Below are 26,952 nucleotides of genomic sequence, written 5' to 3'. Positions count from 1 at the left end.
CATATTGGGGTGGAAATGTACGTTATTCAAAATTTGAAGGTTTCAGATATCGTTATTTTATCACAATGTGAGAAACATACATGCATTTATGCAGATTCTTCATTATTTAATTTCTTTAAATATAATACAGTGCAACTAATATTCGGTGGCAACAATTTTAAACATGGTATGGGCTAATATTTGGTGGCAACAATTCGAAAAGTGAACTGACATTTATAGTGCACCAACGCAAAATGCCAAAACGAAATTAATCGTCCTTCTGGGCGAATTGCCCCTTTGGACTAATAAGTTTAATGTTCACATTAAAATTTTGTATTCAGTATTTTTTTCCAATTAAACTGTCCATTGTATATTTGGACCCAGAACGCAATTTGTAACTACCATTAAAAAACACTTTTACAATCATTCAAGCCCATGTGGCCCCTTATTTACAGCGTTTTGTAATCTAATAGGTAAATGTATGATTGTATTATCGTAATCAGACTTAAGACCTTTGAAAGGTTCATAGCCTTGGATTTGGCCAAGAGAATATGGACTCCTGAAAAAAAAAGGGAATACCATTCTTTCATCACTTTATAAGAGAACTTTCTCTCAGTCATGGATTTGCTTAAATTTTCCCGAACTGTGTTGTTTTTCATTACAGCAAAACCAACCAGCCAAACATGCTACTGTTATACTAGCTTCGCAGCGTGTCCTAACTTGAATTCATAAAGTAAAAACAGCTTCTCTGTTTCATACATTAAATATATTTTGTAGTTGATTAGATTTTTTGTAAAGAGATCGATACCGGCACAATTACACTCAGCATGCATCTTTTTTATACTCACAAGCTCAGAAATTTCTAGAAAGTTATAAGTAATTATGAAAAATTTTAGAACAATAATTTCCATTAGGCAAACTGATAATAAATACTTTTAGATTAAAAGCAAATGTATTTTTTTAAAGTTTTACGTAATCTAAGTGTATTTGCAAAATGCTTAAATAATATAAAAAATCGCTTTCGGGATTGTTATCATTTTAAAATTAATTTAATATAGTTATTATAAACATATATAAAGATAAAGACTAAATTAAATTAGTGAATATCTGAATTCCAAACTATATCCTAACTATTTATTCAAAATATACTGAGCAGTATTTGAGCAAAGTAAGTATGGAATGTATGCTTGAACGTTCCTTATTCTCATCATATCTCTGATTAGCTACGTACTTGTTCTTTGAAAAGGAAAAAGAAAAACTCAAAATCCCTAAAGTATTAACAAAGTTCGCAGAGAAACAAAGGTAAAAACATCGGTACTGACAAAAAAGCGTAAATCTGCACAGCCTAGCAACGAAATGTATATCAAACAGACCTTTTTTTAAGTTACTTTAACTTATTTATTGTGCTATTTATGATTTTAAGTAATTAAATCTAAGTGTGCTAATGAAAACTGATAGTTTTGGAATTTTCATATATGTGTAAAAGGAACTGGAAATGTAATGCTAAAATATAATTACTTTCTGTAAATTTTGTTACAAAATTATTTTAATCGAAACTCATACATTCAAATGTTAAAAGTGTGACTTAGTTCATAGTTAATTATTCTTCATGAAATTTACGCTGCTTCTATTCTTAACATTTTACTGATAGGCACGCTAAATTCAAAGTAAAAATATAATAGGAAAAAAGTGAGAATAATGAAAAGCCTTAAGAATGTTGTGTTAGATACAATATAGAGAACCTTCGGATCACGAATATGTTACTTCACAAATAATTCAGTTCACGAACAAATTATTTGAACATAAAACGCCTCGGATGACGAACACTGTCTAGAGTTACGAACATTCAATTTAGCAATATATGATTTTTCAAAACCTTTTTTGAAGTAACTTGTTCCATAGTTAATATTTAAGGATTTCCGGTAATATTTTAATATTTCCCATTGCAATAACTCTCATTAACAGAGCCTATTTATAGAGAGCTATGAATTTACGGGGACATTTCAGACCATAAATTTGGCCTGGAGAATATTAACGCCAAATTGTGTAACAAATGGAGACATTGATAGCTTTCATATTTAGGACTTTTGTTTTATTTATGATAGTCTTTAGGCAAAACAATAGGTTAAGATGTTCAATAAAGAAATGGAGGAGATACTAGAAGGCCATATAAATGAGCTCAATGAGAAAGAACCGCAGTTTCAGATGCAGCAGAAGGTGACTGTAGAAGAAAACTAATCAGAGGAAAGGGAAAAAAAAATATATTTTAGCTCTCTAATCAGCGAAATTTGCGCAAAATGGGGTAAGATTCAAAGTTTTTTACTTACTGATATCTATAGGATAAATGTGCAGCATAATCAATCAATTTCAATGAAAATGACATGATTCTGTTTAGAAACATTTTTAAATGCAGGCAACAATAAATAATACTGGACAAATTTTGAATGAGCGCAATGAGTCTTAGAGTCAAATGGCGCTTACAGACAAAGAAAAGGTAAAAGAAGATATCTCCTAAATAGAATTGTCCGATGTTTTAATGAAGGGGAATTACACATCCAAACAATAGAATCATTTACTCTTACGCTGTTTAATCTTCGTCGTGTAGGTACAATAACATTAAGCTGAGTTTTCTTCTATTTCATCTGTTTAATATTTTATTTGTGTCACTCAGTCTATAGTTACTGATTTCCATTTGTTTTAAGTTATGAACTTGTGTATACTATAAAGTAGTGTTGTAAAATTTACACTGGCAACGATATATGATCCCGGAACAAATTAATAAATTTTACATTAATTCCTATGGGGACAATTGTTTCGGTTTACGAACATTTCGGTTGACGAACAGCCCTCAGGGGCGGAACTACGGATTCGCAAATCATAGTTTCACTAATAAATTAAGAAAATCTTCTTTCAGAATGAAATACTAAGAAAAATATATTTAAATTTATAAAGTGATAAAAATATCCTACTGAATTTCACTGTAAATAAAACATTAAGAACACAGTTTACGGAAAATATATAAGAAAATTTCCTACTAAGTCGCCGAAATCGCCAAAAGTCGCCATACTTGGCGACCATTTGGCGATATTTTAGACCTGTCCATGCATAACAGTAATTGGCATTGTGACTGAATAAATATAATTCATCTATATATGTAAGTGTAACCTTAACAGGCTCTCAAATGCCTTCCAGTAACTTTGAGAAGTGAAAGATACTAGAGATTTCTCGTCGTTAGGCGGGAAAACTATATTAAGTACTGAGAGAGCATCAGTTTCTCAGTTGTTAGTTCAGAGTCGACTTCAGAGTACTGAGATTATTTCCGTATAAGCTTCGCTCTTTAGATGCGCTTTGAATTGCATTGTGTTTAACGTTCTTAGTAGTTCGTAGTGTAACTACTGATTGTGCTCTGTCGTACTGAGAAGAAATGTACGAGTAATTTTGTGGAAAGTTCTAGAACTGTAAAGTGCTTCTTTTAGTAAAATAAATTTTATCAGGCTATCATCGGTTCTGTGTACATTCAATCTATTTGAAACCTTTACGCACGCAACAATATGTATATAAAATCTCAAATTAAAATTACGTAAACGAAAGGGAAAGTCTAAATGAGTCTAAATGAATTCTAAATGAGAAGTCTATGTTTAAAAGAGGAAAATAACTTTATGTATTATAATAAAGTTAATAAACTTGCTTACTGCAAAGAAATGCTGTGACGAATACTCTGTTCAGATATACAATAAAGCATTTTTTAATAAGAGAATTTTAACTTTTTCGTATGACTTGAATTTTGCAGTAAATTATTATTACTAATTATACTACAAGTATTATCTGTTTTCACAAAGTTTATAAAATAAATATTTTCTTCTGTAGGTTTCTCTGTTCTCATTAATGCCTCATCAAATCTCATTAAATATGGGATTCCTGAAAAACGATCCCACCTTCTGAGAATATACACATCCTAGATTATGAAAATGAAATTTGCAGTTCTTTTTCTCCAAAAACCAGTTTTGCGCCGTAATCTACAACGAAGCAACAAAACAATTTTAACTTCTTAATGCCATTCATGAGCAGGTATATTTTTTCTTCTTTGCTGTTGTAATTGCAGATACGTCTACATATGAAATTCAAATGAAAATATCTCTTTCACTTTCTTGTAGATGCATTTATATCGTTCTTGATTGCCTTATTTGATATACTTCTAGCAATGGATACAGAAAAGAAACCATGGTACATTCTCAACAAAAGGCTACTACCTATGAAGGCTCATTATTTTTTCTTCTATGGCGGTATGTATTTATGTTTTATTTTCATAACACTAATTTTCCGAATTTGTAATTTATATACAAAAAAAAATTTACTTTCAGAACTGTAAATATTGCGGATTTAATTTATTTCATCACAGAAATTCGAAGCAAATGCGACCAAAGATGATACTGTGAATGGCGAAATATCCTCTCTAGTTAATGCTCTAATAGCACAATAAACTGGGAAACGCAAATAACTCAAATTTGGTATCACACATTTTAAAAATCTGATGTGGATACCACGTGACTTCCTTATATAGCTCATTTAATTATGCACATTTTCTGATTTCTTTTCATTTAAATTTATTTCCTCGAATTATTCTAACTTAATTAACCAATCACGCAAGACAAATTGAAGATGACATCAAAAATTGCAATTTTTAAAATTAAATATTCTGGTCAATTTTTGCAAATTTCTTGTTATTTTTGTTTTTTTCGTAACGAGCATAAAACTTCCCCAAAACTTTATATATATAAGCGGCTAAAGTGTGTGTCGCCGATAGTTTATTGTTGCCACTCGAAAAAATGAGCTCGGAAATTAACGTTTCCGCAGTTTTTAATTAATATCTCGGCCGATTAAAGTCGTACGAAGATGAAAACGGTATCGATGGATTCGGAGAACTTTGGGAATCCGAGGATACGCGTCTCGAATTTCAACTCGGCGCCGTTCCGTAGATATTCGATAAAAAAGAATTTGGCACGTAGCCAAATCCCTCTAATAGGGAAAACCCAAGAAAGAAAGTGGAAAATGTAAGGAAAACGGAGGGGAAAATTAGTTTTTAATTAATATATCGGCTAATTAAACTCACAAGAATGGTCAAAATGGCGTGCTACGGAACTGCGGAATCCAACGGTGTGCTTCGCTAAGCCCGGGAGCCAGCCGTTTCGGAGGAGATGATGTTACTTCACCCCATATGTATATATATATATGCGGCTTAAGTGTCTGTTTGTCGCCGATAGTTTATTGGTTGCTTGTGTAACTGTACTAGCCAATGGGGTTAATTTGCCACTGCACAGGATTGCCGTTTCAACTGAGACGTAGACAATTTCCTGTAAAACATGTCTTTGCTATGACCATCAATAAGTCTCAGAGTCAAACGCTTAAGCGTGTTGGCATTTTTTTACCTCAGCCTGCATTTAGACACGGTCAACTTTATTTTGCCTATTCAAGAGTTCGTGAAAGAACGGACATAAAATTAAAAATAATGTATGGTCCTCTGCAAGACGAGCTTAAAAATGATGGAAAGATGTACACAAGAAATGTTGTGTACAAAGAGATCTTGTGAATTAACAGTTTATTATTTAAATCAACTTTATTTATTGAGCTAGCGGTGGCTCTTAAGAAATGTACCGTCAGTGGTTTTCTTCATTGTACTCTAAGCAATTAAGCAAGTAGAAGGGGGAAACCCTGTGGGGCAGTAAGCAAAGGGCCGTCCTCGCCGCCTACCCTGAGTAATTCAGTTTGAATTAGCAGACACCTTTGCAGAACAGCGGTCATTTCGTATGACCGCCGGGCTTTCTAGTATAATTATAAGAACAGAGAGACTGCTTTAAAAGTTAGATTTTATTATTTGTCGAATTATTTTTTTAAACTTTACATTGCCAAAACATTAATATTTTTGTCATTTATAACACTTCTGTAATTGGAAGTATGTGACTACGAGCAAACGATTGCGAATTAAATATTATTTTTAATTTTTCATATGAAAAGAAATGTTTGTTATATTTCATTGCGAACTATACTGGCTTCTTTTAATTCACTGTTTTCTATAGGCATCACACTTATTTCAAAAGTGTGATGTCTCAAAAGGCAAATTTCTTTTATTGGCAGATATAGCATAACAATTTGTCTGCATATTCTAATGCCTCACCCTAGCTCATCCTAACTTTCCATTTTCATCTTTGCTTTCTTTCTTCCCCGGTATTCTGCTGCTTACTTTTGGTTCACAGAACCTAAAGTATCTAGGTCTCATAACATTTTTTTAGTGTTTCTATAACTCTTTTTACTTCCTTGTACGAAGTAAAAAGGAGGTATTGTAATCGCAAAAAGTTTCGCGCAGCATATTTCAACGAAAATATCCATTTTGAACGCTATCGAATGCAATTTAACGATGTTTTTGCGTGATATCTGTACGTAAGGACAGAATAAAATACTCTTTTCCTTCAAAAAAATTATAAAACTGCTTTAAAATTAATTCTGAAGAGAATTTTTCGTGGCGTCTGTACGAACGTATGTACGTACGTGTACGTACGTATCTCGCATAACTCAAAAACGAGTAGCCTCAGAACGTTGAAATTTTGTATATAAGACTACTATAACATGTAGATGTGCACCTCGTATTTTGGTTGCAATCGACTGCACCAAACGTATATAAATATATTTATATATATAATATCCACTCTGTTACCCGGCTCAGTGATCTCAGTTTCTTTACTCTTTTATGTTTGTAAATTGTACATTTTTTGCTTTAAAAATGATTGAATTATGTTATTTTATCTTACGGTTAAGGTTTTTATGCCTTTAGTAAATCTGTATGCAATATTTTTAGAATTATCAACAATTTTAAAGTTGTTTAAGTGCCGCTAAGCCTTTTTTTATGGCGGCCATTGATTGTTCATATTTGAAACAGCAGACTAGTGGATTTGTTGCCAATCTAGAGAAACTTAGCTTCGCAACAACAAAGATAACGCTTTCATTTATTATTGCCAATTAAATCATGCTTAATCCTTTCTGGAATTTTTCGGAGGAAATAAGTGTTTAAGATTTACTTCGTAATTTTTAATATAGATATTTTGAGTTTTTATGTATTTTTACCTTCTCGCGAAGTGAGAACTGATTTAATTGAATGAGAAATACTCAATCGTCTGTGAAAAACTGTTTCTTTTTTGTTTTGTTTGCTTAATTTCTTTTATACATCATTCCAGCTTTATTATAGTATTTGAATAGAACTTGTGGCAACAATTAGATAATTCTATTCTTTAAATGATATAAATTTTGTGCATTATGAGTTATATGAACGAAATATAATACTGTTAAGTGAATCTAGCGCCAGAGTGTCGCTATGGTAAACAAATACTAGAGTGAATTTTAAAGAATGCATTTATTCTATTGTGGTTTATGCGCTGTCGGCGAAGTAGATTTAATTCAATCCAATATGTTTAAATGAAATGCAAAAAAAAAATGCGTATAATTTAATATTTACAAGGAAGTCATGTGGTGTACACATCAGATTTTTTTCTCTTGCATTACAACAAATCTCTAACATTTTTTCTCTTGCATTACAGCAAGACAGCATACTAATACCTCTTTATCTCCAGAACTTTTCCTTTGCGTTATCATGATCAGGTTTGTACATCAGGTTCAGATGTTATCCTTTACATGTCTCATGCACCGTATTGCATGGAATGTTATGATCTGTGCGTCCTAGTCAATTCCATGAGGCATACGATTTTTAGTTCCTAATCATGGCCTGTCAGTATTTCCAAATCGTATTGTCAGTGGTGTTGCCTTTCGATATGGCATAAAATTTTGTGTTTCAAATTTAAGTCCACTAGATCTTCATTAATTTTAGAGTAAAAACAATCAGTTTCTTTGCGAGAAATATTAAATATGAAATTTGCCCTCGGCAGGATTGGAGCCAAAGTTTCTTTAGTGTTAGCTGGATGTATAACCTCTTATATTATATGAGGAATACGTTAATTCCTTACATTTTGCCCATTTAAAAGGGAACGAAGAACAGATAGGAGACCCTGTCGATCAAATTCGCATGATAACGAATCATTCCTCCACCAAATTTTAGTTCGGGCTTCATTGTAGAATTATTAGAATTTTCAGAGCCGGAAAAACGTGTGAAATCAGTTGATGTCCGAAATTTGAAAATGTAAATAGCGGAAATGGGAAATTCCTGAAGGAAGAGATAGAAACAAGCATAATGAACGCTACAAAATTTTAGGAGACTTTTCCTTGATGCAATGCCTGAAGAGGAACCAATAAAATGCACGAAAATGAGAAATGAAAGGAAATAAAAATAACTAAAGTGGTAATGTGATCTCAATATAATTAAGAAATGTATAAATAATAGAAATATATATGTCTTGTGGTTTGAAGAATATCTGTATTTCATAATAAAACGTTTCATATATAATTTTGATTTTAAAGATAGAGAGTTTGTATCAGAGACAATGTTAAGAAACTAATAGCACAAATATGCTAACATATAACAGTGGAACTGCTTTCTTATGTTATCTGCCAAGTCTTTGCGTGCCTCTTAACAGCTATTGCTACATATATAGGCATTAACTCAAATTTAAAAAAAATCTTTTTCCATTAATAAACACACAAATTCGCTCAAGTTCTACGGAATTAAAATAAAGACAATTAACGTCACTAAAACAGAGTTCAGAACGATAATTCAGATGAAATAAATTTACAAGTACTTCTTACTTGCTTTTGAATCTTATGAACTTCTCTACTATTACATGAACTCTATTTAGATACATTAATTCTGTAATAGCACGATTAAATGTTGGAGACTATTACACGTTTTTCTTGACGATACGAGTTTCTCTAAAGCATCAAAAATACTAAATATGAAAACAGTTCTGTTATATCTGATCACCATCTAGAGTTCACAATACATACTTTAGTAACAAGAGATGAAAATAATGCTCTGTGCTAAGGCCACGCTTAAGCTCGCTTGTAATTAATAAATCATGCTCGAAGTTTTTTTCAAACTTGTTTCTTATCCTTTGCTTACATACAAGTGAACAAAATGAGCAGAAGTTGGCATAAATGTAAACTAAAGAAGGAATATTTAAAAAAATATCTTAAATGTATGCCAAGATATGAGCATTTGTGCTTAGGAAAATTCAAAGAATTTTCTGTAACTGTTAATCTCCAATAGATAATTTTCCGAAATTAAAAATTAGATGACACTACTTTGTAAAATAACTGTGCTTTTGTGCTATATGTGCAAAGATTCGTTTTATTTTTGTTGCCGAAGGTTATTTACAAACTTGCGGATCATGAATGGAACTGTTTGTAGTTGTAATGATAACGATTGAGCATCAAACCTCTAACAAAATCTCCTTTACCTTTCTTTACACTTGACAGATAAGTAAATCGCAACTTACGGCGTCTTCTTGTATAATTTAAATGAATTTAACTCTCAGGAAAGTAAGTTCTGCAACATACATTTTGAGGCGTTGTGTGACTTTTCCATCTATTCCAAACTCAAAACCTTATAAAATATCTAATAAATGAAGAAACTTCAAGTGTAAAGGTTAGCATTTATTATGAGAAAATTAACAATATTTTATTATTAAATATAATTGTATTTCTTATAGGAATGGGTGGTACTGTTCCATTTATGCAAGTGGTGGCAAAAGCTCTTGGCATTAGTGCGACCGGCGTTGGAATCATTTATACAATAATACCGTTCTGTGTCTTTTTTGCGAAACCTCTCTATGGTTATCTTGCTGATTACTTCCAAAATCTAAAGATTATTCTCATTATCCTCATTGTCATAACAGTAGGAGCTTTTATGAGCGTTTTAAGTATTCCAGCAATAAATATCCTCTCAGGGGATGAACAAAACGTACAAACTTATTGTCCAAGTCCCGAAGACAAGCTATTTATTATAACATCGGATTATGAAGGCTCGTGTTTGACTGGATTACAAACGAATGTCAGCTGTATTATTAAATATTATGGCTGTGATGAACCTGATGCTTCGGTCAAAACATTAAGTGGTGCTCTAGACTTCAGCCAACCATTAAAATATATAAATGACACAATGATTCAGATACAGTTCTGGATAAATAATAGCTCAGATCTCTCTTGTGAATGTATTTCAAACAAGAACGTTTCTATAAACTGCTCCACCAAAATGAGATCATGTTTATTAATTGAAAATGCCGAATCATCAGTTTACAGAACTTACCAGTTTTGGGTTTACATGCTCTTGGCTATTATTTCTGGTACGGGTAGCGCGACTGTCTGGACTTTGAGTGATGCAGCCTGCTGCGAAGTTCTAGGTGAAGACACAAATATTTTTGGAAGGCAAAGATTATGGGCTACTGTTAGTTGGGGTTCCGTCACTCTTCTTTCTGGGTACCTAAATGATTTAGCCACTGCTCATTCGAATCATTCCGATTATTCTCCTGGGTTCTATATCATGTTAGTTCTTGTTTCTGTAGACCTGATTATACTGATGAATATACATGTAGCTAAAAGTAGCGTTTCAATGAATATATGCAAAGACGTTGGCCAGATCTTCGCATCTTTGAAAACAGTTGTTTTTGCCATTGGTGTGTTCATCGCTGGCGCTTTATCTGGCCTCATATGGAGTTATGAATTCTGGTACCTGGAAGACCTGGGAGCCCATCAGACTCTTCTAGGTTTAGCAGTTGCAGTTCAATGTTTAGTTGCAGAAGTTCCTTTTTTCTTCTTCGCTGGCTGGTTCATCAAGAAGCTTGGTCACTTTTATTGCCTTTCGATTACTTTCTTGGCGTTTACCTTGAGGTTTGGTCTATATAGTGCTCTCAAAAATCCATGGTTTGTTCTACCTGTAGAGCTCTTACACGGTTTTACATTTGCACTTTTCTATGCATCAATGACGGGATACGCTTCTGATAATGCTCCGTCTGGAACTGAAGCTACTATGCTTGGAATCTTAGGAGGAATATATGAAGGTCTTGGTAAGCTTTTACTATTTATTCTATATAATTATTTTTAAGTTTCATTTTGAATTTATCTTAATTTCGCAGTGTTATTTTCAGCTATTTTTGGAGAGAGATTTTCTTTTAAAAATTAATCTATGAACTATGAGGTAACGGCATAAAAGTTAAAATATTAATTCAGATAATTTTACCTAAATACCAGTTATGTAAAAAATAACAATATTACTCATACTTCATGATTTTTTAGTATCTAAATTCTCTAATATATTTTCTAAAAACAGATAGAACCAGTGTAAATTATAATAAGAAGTTTAGCATGTAAATAAAAATCGCAGACTGGCGAAGATCTACGTAATTTATCTCAGTACTAAAACAATAAGCAACACTGAACATTTAAACACATTTTATTTTATCTATTTTGTCTAAAAAAATATGGATAAGTGTATATGTTTATATAATTTTTAGTCTTCCATTTAAACCATGCGAAAAGTACACGCAGACCTTTCTTTCACTGATAACTGATTAAATATAACGTTGCTTTAAAGAATTTGCAATGATTTATTAAAACACGTTTTGCTCCAATCACGAAGAAACACCAATTTACTCTGCCTATATTATAGAATGATTTTAACTAACAGAATGCAGGAACTAAATTATTTGTACTAGGGAATATCTTTTTTTCCTAGTGATTGCTTGAAAGTTTTCTAACTACGAAATTAAATAATTGATTTTATTCAATAGTTCGCATTATCATTTACAGAGGAAATTAATTTAAATGAAAGAAGGACAAGTACAAGTAATTTACAATGCGAAACAAAATTATAAGAGTCCTTCAATTTTGGACGGACTTGCAAGAAAAAATGTTAAATGGAATTGAATAAAGTAAATGTGATATGCATAATAATACACAAATATTTTACAACATATTTTAATTTTCAATTGAAAGTATATAAAATTATATGGATGAAATGAAATTGGTGGACAAATATGAGTATCCTCAGAATGGATTCATGATCGGCAGTTACTATGAAAGATATCTGTACATATAAGAAAGCACGGTAGATCTTGTTTTGAAATGGAAGCCTCCTTGGAGATCCAGACTCATATAGTAGCATTGCATTTCGAAAAAAGCACGAAAATCTTGCTGTAATTACAGCGCGGTCATCAGATGAAAACAAATCCGTAGCAGACCTCAATAATCACTCCATTTCAGTACAGTTAGGTGTAATATGAAGGAAAGAAACGGTCAATTTCTAATTGCCTTCTGCACTAAAATGAATTGTTCTAAAGATTTTGCTTTCTTAAAATGAAACTGTGGTGTTATTGAGCTTGAATGTTGATTCATTATACGTGACCAGCATAACTTTTAACAAAATTATGCTTTGTTTCACTGACATTTAAATGTAAAAACATCTAAACAAAGTAGGGCATATTTATTAGTAATCCTTGTAATTTTTTAATAGTTTTCATATATTAATCTTTTTTTTTTTCAGGCATTGCATCAGGCAATCTTTTAGGTGGCATTGGTTTCGACAAATTAGGAGGAAGCACTACATTTTTCTCAGCTTCTATCATTAGTTTAATTTGCACCCTATCATTTGCTATATCACACCTTATTATGAAACGGCTACCCTACAGAGAAGATTAAAATGTGCTAAAAATCAGTCTCTTCAGACATATTTTGCCTTGCTGTGACCAATCATAAAATTTTGAAGTGTATATTCCTGTGTTATTTACTTATAGAATGCTATCTTTTGCATTTAATATATTTATACTGATATAATTTTTTATTAAAAATAATTTTAACTGTCGTGCTTCTGTATTTTATTTTTAAGAAGCACATTTTTAAACTCTATCGATAAACAAAGCGCTTATAAAAACCCGTTTAAATACTTTCACAATCAAGAAACACTTGGTAATTAATATATGCAAGAGATGCGTTAGTAATTTTATGAAAGATAAAATATAGTACACTTTGCATTTAAATTCTATATGAAGTGTGTTCGATATATTTAGTAGGAAACAGAAATAAGTCTTTCTTGTCTAAAAGAATACTTTGTGTTGCGCAAGTGCATTGTCTCGCGTAAGATGAAGAAGGAGGTACTCAGAGCTTTCACTGAAGAAAAATAAATTATGTCATAAGATATTTATAATAATTTGATAACTAGTGTTTTAATTATTGCTAAAATAGCTCTATTCTGAAGCATAATGCAGATTAAAAAAATAATTATTATTACTCATTAAGTAACTATTTTATGAATAATACAGCAATAAGAGTAATTGTTTCCAGAGATGGGCTATAAAAGATTTTTTTTAATATCTGCATCTCTGAAAAAATTTTATTTTAATGTGAAATTTCAATTGTTCATACTTTGACTGTTGTATATTGTTATACAATGTATCAGATTATATTTTAATCGAACTTTACTTTGTAGTATCTACTTGTATAGCATTTTGTATAACAGCTCCAGTGGAACGGTGTAGCACCAGGGTGCCTGGGTTATCGTGAACCCTACCCCTTGTAGAACGTATAAGCTGTTGCGAATGACGCAAAAAAACAATAACTGCAGTCAACATAGATCAGATGAAGAAAATACACTTGGAAAAACAAACTAGGCATAAGGAAGTGTGAGTCTCACGGTGCTAATATTTACAGAAAAGACAAATGAATACAATACATATAGATGCATAGGGAAAGAAGTACAAGAATTAATCTATATTTTAAACTAGGATGAACAAAATAAGATTATTTACAACACTATTCATTGTCAGTACATTTAGTGCCAAATATATTTTCAAAGATATCGAATAATATAAACATTTTATCAATAGTATATTCAGCTGCACGCACTCTGGCCTTGAATATATCAACTAACTCTTTTATGAGTATGTCCATAACAGCAGCGGGACCAGAGTCTTCAGCTCCATCCTTCACACTTTTAGCCTTATTCACACCTTTATCGTTATCCATCTTGTCAGTAGGGACAGAGAAACCACGTTTAACTGCGCTAGCATAGCTAACTCCTGGGGTGACAAGTTCTGCACTAACATTTTCATTCGTAGCATTTGAACTAACAGAATCAGTAACACTTTTAGCATTATCAGAAGTATTTCTATGAGGTTTAGGAAACTTAAAAACACCCACGATAATTCGCGGTGTGACCTGTCTGTTTACAGTTGCAGCATAACACATTTTCAATTTTTTAGCTTTAGAATTCTCAGTCCTATGAGGCCCCGCGCATTTAACGTAGCGTAGTTTGAGTTTGCAGTTCTCAGCGGAACGTTGGAAGTGTTGGCAGTTGTGACACTGCAACACTTCCAACATGACACTGCAACACCTTAGACTTTAAGCGGTGCATCTGAGACACCTTTCTGACTTTGTATCCTAAAGCCTCAAGCTCCTCATGGATTTTGACCTTCGGACAGTCGATAGGGAGATCTCTGAACACTACTTTAACAGGCTTTTCCGTTTTACCAACAATTAAGTAGTAATCAATCTTATTTTCATCAAGGTAATGCGTAATATCCCTATGATCAGATTCAGATTTAGGAAAAATTTTAAGAAATTCTCCATTTACTTTTGCTACAATTTCAAGCTTGGTATCAGTTTTGAGTTGCTTTACAAAATCCGAGAATTTAATGTTAGGTTTTATCATTATCGGCTTAACTTTAGGGGGCAGAATTTCAATAACCTCCTGCTCACCCTGCACATTCATGTTTTCGTTGTCATTTAAACCATTAAACTTATTACTAATATTAATGTCTACATTACATTTCACTAGCTTTGAGGGCCTGGCCGTGTTTTTCGGCATCCGTAACTTTCTGAACTGGACTATTTCTTTTTGAAGACCTTTTGGGCTTAGGAACAACATTATTTGCAGCATTTTCAGATTTAGCATTAACAACATCAACATTAACCTTAGGAATATTTTCATTAACACGAGAAACATTTTCAACAATACACACATCATCACTAGCAAGGGACATATTAGCATACTTAGGATTAATAGCACCGTAAGTCTCACACTTACCTTTGAATAATTTCAAATTGGTCCTGTTCAGTTCTAGCAATAGAATAACCGTCCTCAAAGTCCAATTCCATCGAACATATGCAAGCTTTTAGGGTTTCAATCGAATGTAGTACACTCATAAAATTATCCAACGATAACGTGTCCGCATTCAACAATTCACTCCAGTTGCTTACTAACACGTTGTTTCCAAACCTAATAATATCCTCCAAGATCAGCAGTATCCATCTTAGCGAGCGGTGAGTTGTCTTTCCCCGCCAACTCCACGTGGCTCTCAATCAGCGAAACTAATAGTACACACTAAGCAGTAAAGACGCAATCCGTCGTAACATCAAATCACTGATCAGAGAATCACACAAAAATCACCCGAATAGCACATCCGTAAGAGAAGCACTTCGAATTAAACACATCAGAGTATAACACACTAATACAGCAAGGTACGAACAGCGCGTCAAAAAAGACGTCCTACCATCACAGCGGTCAGAACCAGACTCAAAACCTGTATAGCAGCTAAAGTACGTGCAGGAACCAAACAGGAGAAGGGTTAAAAGAATTCTTTATTAAAACTCTTTAAAATTCATAATGCGTCGACTTGACGCTAACAAACTACGCCTCACTTGGGAGGTAACTCAAATCACAAGAACTAAACAAAAAATGCAAAGATGTTAACAAATAGTAGAATTACTCTGCAGTGGCGCCCGAACTAAAAAAAAGGTGGTGAATGATGATTCTCCACCACCAGAATTTGGTGATTGGGTCCCCTAATCCCTAGTCGCCCTTTAAAAGTGGGAGTATAGAATGTATTTCTTCCGCCTTCTTAGTAAGCCTTTGTGGTATAGTGGTCAACACACTCCGCGCATAATCGAGAGGTTCGTGGTTAGAGTCCCGGCGAGGGTATTGCTCATTTTTCACTTCTCTCAGCATCGAAATAACCTAATGTCTCTACAACTTAAATTTTAATAACTAAATTCTTTAATCGATCTTCATGTGGACTAGGCCAAAAAATTTGAATTACACATCCTTTTCCCGGCTTAATCGAAAATATAATGACTCCGCCAAATATCATTTTTCTAGACCAGGCGTCAACAACCTATGGTTGACACGCGGTACAGTTGCACTCTACACCACTCTACAAAATTATCAAATAAAAATACATCGTCCTGTCTCCTCTCTGCGCCGTTCCACCTCAAGCCTCACACAACGAAAGGAGAGATTTCGTTCGTTTCGCCGCACCGATCCACGAGAATCTGGTATGATTTCAATCGAAAATAGAATTTAGTGTGAATATAGGGCGTCATGCGCTACAGATTATTTTTAATTTTACGGCACGGTCTTGGTTTTATTGTGAAAACTTGTATTTCATTTGCTTAATTATTGTGACAGTTCATACATACAGTGGATGGACAAAAATATGGAAACACCTTGTGAAATGCATGTTTGAAAAGAAAGATTGATTTTAATGAAATATGTAGGTGGCGCTGGCGTTTTTGACTACTGAAGCCACCTATACAACTTCGTAAATGTGCTAAACAGTTCAGTTGTTGTCGGAGTACTGTTATGTGAGGTTGTCATTGCATTATGTCAGAGTTAACAGACTTCAAACGTGGGCAAATTGTTGGAGCACGTATGGTAGGTGCTTCCGTAAGCAAGGTAGCCGAGGTGTTTAGTGTTTCAAGAGGTACTGTATCGAAGATTTATTCCGCATATTTGAAAAGCGGAAAAACATCATCTGCTAAATCATAGTGCGGACGAAAGTGTGTCCTGAGTGATCGTGACAGACGATCATTAAGGGTAATGTGACGAAACATAAGAAGACCTCAGCTGCAAAAGTTACTGCTGAAATGAATGTTGTGTTACCGAACCCTGTGAGTACCAAAACAATTAGAAGGGAGCTTCATAAACAGGGAATTGCTGGCCGTGCTGCAATTGAGAAGCCACTCATCAGTGATGCTAATGCCCGTAACAGGAAAAGGTGGTGTTTAATTCAGAAAGCCTGGACTATAGAGCAGTGGAAGCAAGTAATATGGTCTGACGAGTCTTCTTTCACATTGTTTCCCACTTCTGGCCGAGTTTACGTCTGGAGAACGCCATCTCAAGCCTATAGTACAGACTGCTTGTTGCCAAGAATGAAACATGGCGGGGGTTCTGTTATGGTTTGGGCAGCCATATCGTGGTTCTCTGCTAGCCCCATGATAACTGTGTCAGGGCACATGACTGCCAAGACTTATGTGAACATTTTGGCTGATCAAGTTCATCCCATGGTACAAACTTTATTCCCCGATGGTGATGGTGTCTTCCAAGACGACAAAGCCCCTGTTCACACAGCTCACATTGTCCAGGACTGGTTTTCTGAGCACGAGGATGAGTTGTCCCATCTCCCTTGGCCACCACAGTCACCAGACCTGAATATTATCGAACCTTTGTGGTCTACATTGAAACGGAAAGTGCGTTCTCGTTATCCACCGCCAACATCGTTATCTGAACTTGCCACCGTTTTGCAGGAAGAATGGTATAATATTCCCTTGGCAAACATACAGGATCTGTATTTATCCATTCCGAGAAGACTGCAAGCTGTTTTGGATGCCAACGGGTTTCCTACACCATATTAAGCAAAGAAACATGTTTTTTTAAAGGTGTTTGTATATTTTTGTCCAACCCCTGTATATGTTTATTCAAATGGCCATTTAAGAAACGAAAACTTGATGATCGCTTTTTTCAAGACTTTTGGATGAATGAACATGGATTTGTAGAACAAAAGGATTGCTTTGTATGTGTGTTATGTTGCGAATTGTGTCGTATGTCTCACATCAAGTGTACAAAGATATTTTCAAATTACACATCAGTCTACATTTCAGAATTCCGAAATATAAAGTTATTAAAGGAGCCGTAACTAAATATGAGAAACAAGTTACACTTTTTTGCGAAACAACTGGAACCAAACTTAAAGCGACCGAATGTAATTTCTTAATTGCTCATTGTACAGCTGTCAAAAGCAAATCTTTCAGAGATGGCGAATATACAAAGGACACATTTTTATTGTTTGGCGATACAATATCATTTCATATTATTCAGCAATACAATATTATCCCGAATTCAAGAAATACCGGCTTCTGCACGAACTACTGAAAGACGAATAACTTGAATGCCTGAAAAGGTAACCACAAAATAGAATTCTGGATTACAAGAAACTGTTGCATTTAGCAACTCTTGATGAAAATACCGATTTTAATGATGTTGTGCGCCTTGCAGTAATTGCGCGATATTGTGATAAAGATCGAGTTTATGAAGAACTATGCAACTTGATTTCTCTCTCTGGGACAACTAAGGAACAGGATATTCTTTCTGCATTTTAAAATTATTTTGAAGGCAAGAACATTAATATAAATAAAATATTTTGTGGAACTACTGATGGCACTGCTGCAATACTTATCAAGGAAAGAGGATTTGTCAAACTTCTTGAAAATCATACACATCGGGAAAGTTTAGTTACCAAAATTTCGTCACAGCGCTTAATTTCTGTAATGAACACTGTTGTTAAATTAGTTAATTTCATAATGTCCCATTTTTCATTAGTACACAGGCAATTTAAATCTCTTTTAGCAGAAATGAAAAGTGAATATGTGGATCTTCCCTCATACAGCCGTGTTCGTTGGCTTAGTCGAGGTGATGTTTTGAATAAGTTTGTGTCATGCATGGAACACATTGAAGTTTTTCTTAATGAGAAGGGACAACATTTACCCGAACTCAACGATAAAAAATGAGTATGATTGATGTTTCTGAGTTTCTAACTGATATAACTATACACATCTCGCTGAACTAGGGATTGCAAGGAAAGCACCAAGCAGTGCCTGAACTTTTAGAATATTGTAAAGGCTTTGCTACAAAATTAAATATATTTTCCCGTAATATTAATACTAGAACCTATAAGTGCTTCCCAAATGTTAAAGCGCTTGCAAATGCATCGCCCATAGACAAAGATGAACCTTAAACCTACGATGACGCACTTAAGAAGGAATTTCTTAATCAAGACTTTCTTAATCTTTTTGTTTTCAATCACTTTCCTTCTTAATCAAGACAAATTTATAGACCATTAATAATCCAATCTTATTCATCAATTTTTGAGTGGATGGAAGTTGAAATTTTTTAAATGGAACTTTTTGAACTAATATTTTCAGAATTACGGTGTAGAGATTTATTTAATTTACATAATATTTATTTTATTTTTACGCAGCTTTCCCGTCGTTCATGTTTCCAACTCACACTTTCTTGCCACTGGTCATATATAAATTTTGCATAAGTATTTTAATAAGTATTTTTTATTATTATTTTTAATTCGTTACATTTTCTTCTTTTTGATAGTAAGAAATGTTACTTAAGTTTGCTTAAGTAAGATTTTAAGTAAGAAATGTTACTTAAGATATCATTTACATTTGAAAATTTGATTCCTCAGTTTTAATCTTTTTAAATAGATGCTCTTCGATTTTAAGAATGGATAATGAGTTTAAGTTTGAAGCACTCAACTCAAAATCACTCGGAGTTTCAAATATTAACATTTAGTTTCATCTACTTGTTGACAAATATGCAGTCTCTAGTCATCCAAAAATTTACACTAAAGGAACATTTCATTGAAATTTCGCCTCAAATTTAATAATTTTTATCCTTATGATTCAATAATGAATCTCATATTTAATTTTATCCATTCATTAAATACAATCATGTCCATAAATTAAGGATAATGCAAAATCAGGCAAAGGAAGAGTTAGAAGCAAAACAAATTTGATTTATTTGTAAAGCTTATTTATTACACAAAAGGTAAAGAGCAAAAAAAATGCTATATGTTTGATATTATTAAAAAAATTAGCGATTTTTTCTCCCTGGAGCAAATTACAAAAAAAAACTATTTACAAAAAACCAATATTACACGGTTGGTATGATTGTTAATACATTGTATGTCTCCCAGACGATGCAATACAGTCTGTACAACGCTTAGACATGCTGAGTATCAAATTATCGATCTGATCTTGGAGGGATATTACACCACTCAAAAAGCAATGCTCTCCGAAGTTCCGGTAGACATGTAGGAGGAGGTTAACGGGCTGCAACTCGTCGGCCAAGCATATCCCACACGTGCTCTACTGGATTCAAGTCCGGTGAGAATGCTGGCCAGTCCATACGGCATTCCGATTTCCAATATCCTCCGATAGAAGGCATTCCACCCCAAACGAGCACTCCTGCACCACCGTAACGGTGTCGTTCAATGATGTTTTCTTGGTGGTAACGGGTACCTGGAGCTCTCCATATGAAAGCCCGGCGTGCATATATACTGCAAGATAAACCTGGACTCGTCGGAAAACATCACACAAGCCCACCGTTGCCGTGTCCACAATGCATGCTCCAGGCTAACCGCAGGCGACAGTGAGTTGCAGTAAGTGGAACGCATCTGACAGGTCTACGAGCATATAGACCAATCTGCCCTAAGCGTCTGTACACGGTCTGCCTTGAAATTGTCGTACCAGTGCCTGAAGAGAGCTGACGAGACAGGTCTGAGGCTGTGCTCCGCCAGTTTCTTTTGGCAGTAACTGCCAAATACCTGTCCTCATTCGGCGTTGTAACTCTGGGGCGACCTGTGCTGTAACGTCTATTCACATTACCATCATCTTGGAATCGTTGCCAAAGCCTGGAGATGACAATCTGGGCAATTCCAAGTTCGTCTGATATTTCCAGTTGGGTACGCCCACATTCCAGACGGCCTATAATTCTACCACGTAAAAAAATCATCCAAATGCGTTCTTTGTGTCATAACTATTCGGTTATTGCACTGATATACTTATAAAGCGCCTGCGAACAATTTTACTTCTTTGCCTGTATTCCTTATATATCACTCTCTTACACTCTCGTCATTGTGATGTACCATTGGTGTCATCTGGTTACTTTCTGAAATTTGCATTTGATACTTGAAGATGTGTGTAGTGATTTTACAGGTGATATATTTATTTTAGAGTTCGATTTCCGCGTGAATCCGAATTATCCTTAATTTATGGACATGAGTGTATTTCTGCATTGCTTAAAAGTGTTCCAAACTGTTATTTGGTGATTTTGAAAGTATTTGGGTGGTGTAAAACGTGCTTGCCAACCAAAGGAATATACTTGATGTAAATAAAACGTAAATTTTAATGGGTGCTACCTTGAGCTTTATAGAAACAGATGAACCGTATATGCAATAGCATTTGTATGAAATACCGCATGGACTGCAATTGTTCCATGCGGTACTTCATCCAACTGCTGTCCGGGACACTCTGTTAGATTTATACTCCTATTTTAGTCCTCGACAGTTATATTCCATGTCAGGTTTTCGCACATCACATTACCACACCATGTTGGAGAGAATCACGGCTACTGGACACGTCGATAACCAGGATGATACATACACACACCAGGTAGGCACATCCTTGTCTTCTACCACGGGATTATAACGTGCTGAACTTTTCACCTCTTCATCACTTCCCAGCAGCAAGGAGAAATGCTAATTTCGCAACACAAATGAAAGACTAAATTATTAAGGAACTGATATTGGTGAATTTTTCTTCCATAATTATCCTATGAGATTAGCATATAAAAATGACTATCATTTGCAAATACGTAGAAGAGTTAGACCTTCGAATGCCATCAACCTTAATCTTCGTCATGTACAAATCTTTATATATATAAGCGGCTAAAGTATGTGTCGCCGATAGATTATTGTTGCCACTTGGAAAAATGAGCGCGGAAATTAACGTTTCCGCAGTTTTTAATTAATATATCGGCCGATTAAAGTCGTACGAAGATGATAACGGTATCGATGGATTCGGAGAACTTTTTGGAATCCAAAGATACGCGTCTCGAATTTCAATTCGGCGCCGTTCCGTAGATATTCGAAAAAAAAAAAAAAGAATTTGGCACGTAGCCAAATCTCTCCAATAGAGAAAACCCAAAAAAGGAAGTGGAAAATGTACGGAAAGCGTAGGGAAAAATTAGTTTCTAATTAATATATCGGCTAATTAAATTCCCAAGAAGACGCGAATGGTCAAAATGGCGTGCCAGGGACCTGCGGAATCAAACGATGTGCTTCGAAGCCCGGGAGCCAGCCCTTTTGGAGTAGATAATGTTACTTCACCCCATATATATATGCGGCTTAAGTGTCTGTTTGTCGCCGATAGTTTATTGGTTGCTTACGTAACTATACTAGCCAATGGAGTGAAGTTGCCACGGCACAGGGTTGCCGTTTCAATTGAGACGTAGACAATTTCCTGTAAAACTTGCCTTTGCTATGACCATCCATAAGTCTCAGGGCCAAACGCTTAAGCGTGTTGGCATCTTTTTACCTGAGCCTGCATTTGGACACGGTCAACTTTATGTTGCCTGTTCAAGAGTTCGTAAAAGAACGAACGTAAAATTAAAAATAATGGATGGTCCTCTGCAAGGCAAGCTGAAAAATGATGAAAAGATCTACACAAGAAATGTTGTGTACAAAAAGATCTTTGACATGTGAATTAACATTTCATTATTTAAATTACCTTTATTTATTGAGCTAGCGGTGGCTCTTAAGAAATGTACCGGCAGTGGTTTCCTTCATTGCACTCTACTTAGAGCATTTAAGCAAGTAGAAGGGGGAAACCCCGTGGGTCAGTAAGCAAAGGGGTGTTCTCGCCGCCTGCCCAGGGTAATTCACTTTAAATTAGCAGACACTTTTGCACAAATCATTTTAATTACAATTATAATATCTAGAACTTCGTATGACCGCCCGGCTTTCTAGTGTTGCATAAAATCTTTAAAAAAGTTTTTTATTTTCAGCTCAAAAAGGCTATTAGTCTTGAAACAGTATTTTAGTTTGCTTCACTTTTCATTCGAGTTTGTTGCTATTCGGAAAACATAACATATTATTCTTTCACATTTAATATGTTATTAATTAACAAAACTATTTAAAAGCAACAGATGCAGTTCTTAAGCAGATTATATTTTTTCGCTTTGCAATCTGATTTATTTAAATAAAAATGCATTTGATTCATGACATATTTAATTTAAAATGTTAAATATTTTTATAGAACTACTTTTTTTTAATATACGAAAGGTATATAACATTTTTACGTTAGTCTACGTGCATATTTATCTAATGCCTGTAAAATGTTTCGATTTCTACCTGTACCAGCTATCAATGATCTCTACTGATAAATCACACTGAACTTTGAAAGAGCCCATTTAAGGGATCGTTAAAATCTGAACCCTCAATATCTTTCAATTTATTATTATTACTATTATATTTATTTTATTTTCACTTCGTTATACGTAGCATTCTTTTCTTTTTGATAGTAAGAAATGTTAGATTCCCTAAAATCTTCCTCAGTTTAAATTTTTAAAAACAGAATGCAGATAACGTATGTTTAATTTCGAAGCAACGAACTCAGAGTAAATTAAGGTGAAGCACTATAAATTAAAAAGAGAGTCCCATTTTTCAAAAGACAAATTTAAACAGCCTTGAACTTAACCATAAGTTTATTTTCTTAGCATGCTTAATTTTATGTGACAAAATATATTATTATCAATACTTTTCAGAATAAGAACTCTCAGCAAAGAAAGCCTTCATAGATTTGAGTTCAGTATACCATGTACTTGAGTGCGTATATTAACATGGTTAGAAATTTAAAAAATTCATTTGTTGATATAAGGACACTGAAAATGGGATTGATTGGTTTAATTATTTATTTCACGGGTAAGTGACTTCCATCGAACGGAAGTATTAAAAGAAAGAATGTTTTAGGGTTAATCCAAGCAACAGTGAATGTAACTTTCAATATTTAAAATATTTTTAAATTCTTTGTCAATATTTAAAATATTGACAAAGTTCCATATTTGCACATGGTAAGTGATGACTGAAAAATTAATTAAGAGCGGGGATATATAAAATCAAATAAAAAAATAGGAATACAGTGTAAAACAGATATTGGAACATGATTCAAGTGCATTAAGCTTTAAAAATTAGGGAAAATATATTTTGGAGGTAATTAAATTTCTTCCCTATTTTTAGGTCATTTTGTGTCTTTTCAGCAGTTCGATGCATTTTTAAAAAATTCTGAGCATCAGAAGTTTTGTTTTACATTTTACTATATATAAATATATTGAATAAATCTACTTATCCCTGTTAGAAAAGCTGTTTAATTAAGCCAATGACTTTGTTAAAAAATAAGCTTTTTCTTTAGATTTTCTCATTATACTGTATTTAATATTTTTGCTTGCACAATAGATAAACAAGAGTTTATTTAAATTTTGTAGCATATATTTAAACACCTACAATACTTTAAAGTTCCTCTATGAGGGGAAAAAATGTTTTTATATAATTGCGTATTGCTTTAAAACACTTCATATTTAAAAATGAAATCGCTCACTCTTCGAATCTGTCGAAACCTTTAATAAAAAGAAGTCTTTTTAATTCATTCACCGTAACTTTAATTTTATTTTAAAATTGCAGCATTTAAATTTTTCTTAACTGACATTTTTAAAAGCACTTTTAGTACACAACAATATTTTAATGAATCAGAATTCTTCCTACTACTCGAGACTGCTAGCTGCAGGGCCGATACTAGCGGGGCACAAGGTGGTGTACAGCACGTGAGCAAATAACCGTATTTTATTTCTGTAAAAAAGGCCAGTCAGTTTTAATTTCCATGGGGAGGCCGATGTGTCTAGAACAGGCATTGGCTAGCTCAGTGATATTTAAAACCAAATTTCAAAAAACAAAATCTAGAACTTTCTCATGTTGATCGACGTCAAAATATTCTTTATTTTTACTTGTGCATTCCCTATCATTTTTACGTATTGGATTGCTTATAGTTTTGTTTAAAAACTGCATTCTTTCAACTTTTCAAATCTTCAGGCTCTAAACCGTTTTACATTCCGTATCCAGATAACAGTGACATTAATGTTCAGAATCCAAATTTTACTAGCCTCTGAAATCATTACTTATATTTAATTACTACAAAATTTAACCTCATACTTCTTGCTGTTTCTGCTTTACATTTGTGTATTTATCAAAATCGGTAATGTCAAAGTAGAAAAGATATTCACTCTGTTTGCACGACATGTAAAAAGAGATATGAAAAAAATAACACTTATATTTTTTGATCCCATTATGAGAATCAGAGCTGAAATAGTATTATATTTTCATACATCTAATAAAAGAGATCTTGCTTTTTTTGAGTTTTGTTAATGAATGTTCATGAAGCTTTTCCCATGATTCAAGCAATATGATAAATTTCAGACTATCAGTGTTATATGAAGAATGAAAGAGTGCAGGAATATTTATTTTCAGGAATTGCAAGAAGACTCAAGCAATATTCAGTTCACATTTATCGTGATAAAGTTTCCATCCAAAATGACACACATAGTCTGCTTTTTGTGAATACAAGTTTATTAAGCCAAAGCACGCAAGCGCTAGATACTGTATACTCCTCAGTGGCGTAGCTAGGGTGGGGAAAGGGGAGACATCCGTCCTCGGGCGCACCATCCAAGGGGCGCCAAATTGATGCTACGAAATTTTTTAATGAAATGTTTTCCATTCTTGGCACACTGAAAGGGATGCAAATTCTTCAGTTGTCCCCGGGCGCTGGAAGCTCTAGCTACGCCCTGATAATCCTGGAGTTACGAAATAGTAAGAGTTGAAAGAGTAGAGTTTTAGAACATCCATCGACAAAGAAGCCGGTCCGCTTGAAAATGGTACTTATCAACCTGTTTAAGGACTTCAAATTATTTTGAATTCATTCATAATTTCAGAATTATCTCCCGTAAGAGCTGTCTTCGTTTGAGAAAGCAATGAAGTTGAGCATTGAAAAAGGTAAGAATGAGGCAATATATGCCTATATGCGTTATTACAGTACAATATTAAACACACTGATATATATCTTACGAAAATAGGCGTACATGGAAAGTAATTAATACACATATACAAACACAATTAAGGTACAATTCACCAAATCAGTACTATTATAAAAATATATAAACCTGTACAATACCGGTATAATGGCGAACTAATAAAGGTACGCACATATAACAATACGATGATATTATAGTACTGTTACGGATTTGGTATTTAAATAGCTAATGTTAGTAGAATTATAAATTAAATTGTTTTATTCCCCGTGAAGTGCAGCGCGTGACAAAGGAAAGCTAGGTGAATGTTCGGATTACGGTAACTTGGCAATTTTTTGGCGAAAATTTGGCGACCAACCCCGCTACAGCAACCTGCTATTTTTTTTTTTTTTTTTTTTGGTGGGGAGGAGGGGGGACGCCATTTTGTTTTCACAAAGTAAATACATGTTTTTTTTTTACTCCACATTTTTTCTGCTAGCCGAATTACGCTTATGCTAGAATTTTTATGGAACAAAAGTGCTTAATCATGACGAAGATTAGGTGCGAAATTGGGAGAAAGTGCAGAGAAGCGTAGCTAGGGTTTTCAGCGCCTGGGGACAACTGAAGATTTTGCGCCCCCTTCTCTGTGCCAAGAACGGAAAACATTTCAATCTAAAATTTCGCAACATCAATTTGGCGCCCCCTGAATGCTGCGCCCAGGGACAGATGTTCCCCCTTGCCCCACCCTAGCTACGCCACTGGCAGAATCCCCCACAGTTTCGCGCGTTTTTAAGAATTGCATATACGCGGTATCCATGTACACGTCGACCTATTTTCACTTAAAAAAAGTCTCAGAATTGCACAAAAATGACATTGCGTTCATTCTTTATCCATGTACACATCGACCTATTTTCACTTAAAAAGTCAAAGAAAACTGACAAAAATCCAATTCTTTTTATTCTTGTAAAAAGTGCCAAACAAATAACTAAGCGATTCTGCACTTTAGCAGAGAAATTGTTTCTAAGTGCTTATTAGATAAAATCACGATCGGAAATTTCCGGAAAATGTCACATGACATGTCTCAT

At 34.0% G+C, this 26,952-nt stretch overlaps 1 protein-coding gene across 3 annotated transcripts in view; it reads left to right on the top strand.

Annotated features, from left to right (window-relative positions):
• The window catches only part of LOC118179848 (major facilitator superfamily domain-containing protein 6-like), a 33,282-nt gene extending 20,510 nt beyond the window's left edge, over positions 1 to 12,772 (top strand). For 2 of the 3 annotated variants that reach the window (XM_085813101.1, XM_085813102.1), the window contains exons 2-5: positions 3,847 to 4,047; positions 4,179 to 4,262; positions 9,627 to 10,979; positions 12,455 to 12,772. In XM_085813101.1, coding sequence (XP_085669227.1) covers positions 4,181 to 4,262; positions 9,627 to 10,979; positions 12,455 to 12,609 — 1,590 coding nt within the window. In that variant the 5' untranslated portion in view covers positions 3,847 to 4,047; positions 4,179 to 4,180 and the 3' untranslated portion in view covers positions 12,610 to 12,772. Of the gene's footprint in view, positions 1 to 3,846; positions 4,048 to 4,133; positions 4,263 to 9,626; positions 10,980 to 12,454 lie in introns of all 3 variants that reach the window. The other variant, XM_085813104.1, reaches the window with a different exon arrangement.
• The last annotated feature ends 14,180 nt before the right edge of the window (positions 12,773 to 26,952 follow it).

Source organism: Stegodyphus dumicola, chromosome 3 (assembly GCF_044657685.1).
Source record: "Stegodyphus dumicola isolate Sdum_Otavi_A_Nest chromosome 3, ASM4465768v1".
Lineage (NCBI taxonomy): Eukaryota > Metazoa > Arthropoda > Arachnida > Araneae > Eresidae > Stegodyphus > Stegodyphus dumicola.
Note: the sequence above shows the minus strand (reverse complement) of the source record. Positions and strands in the feature narration are given on the sequence as shown.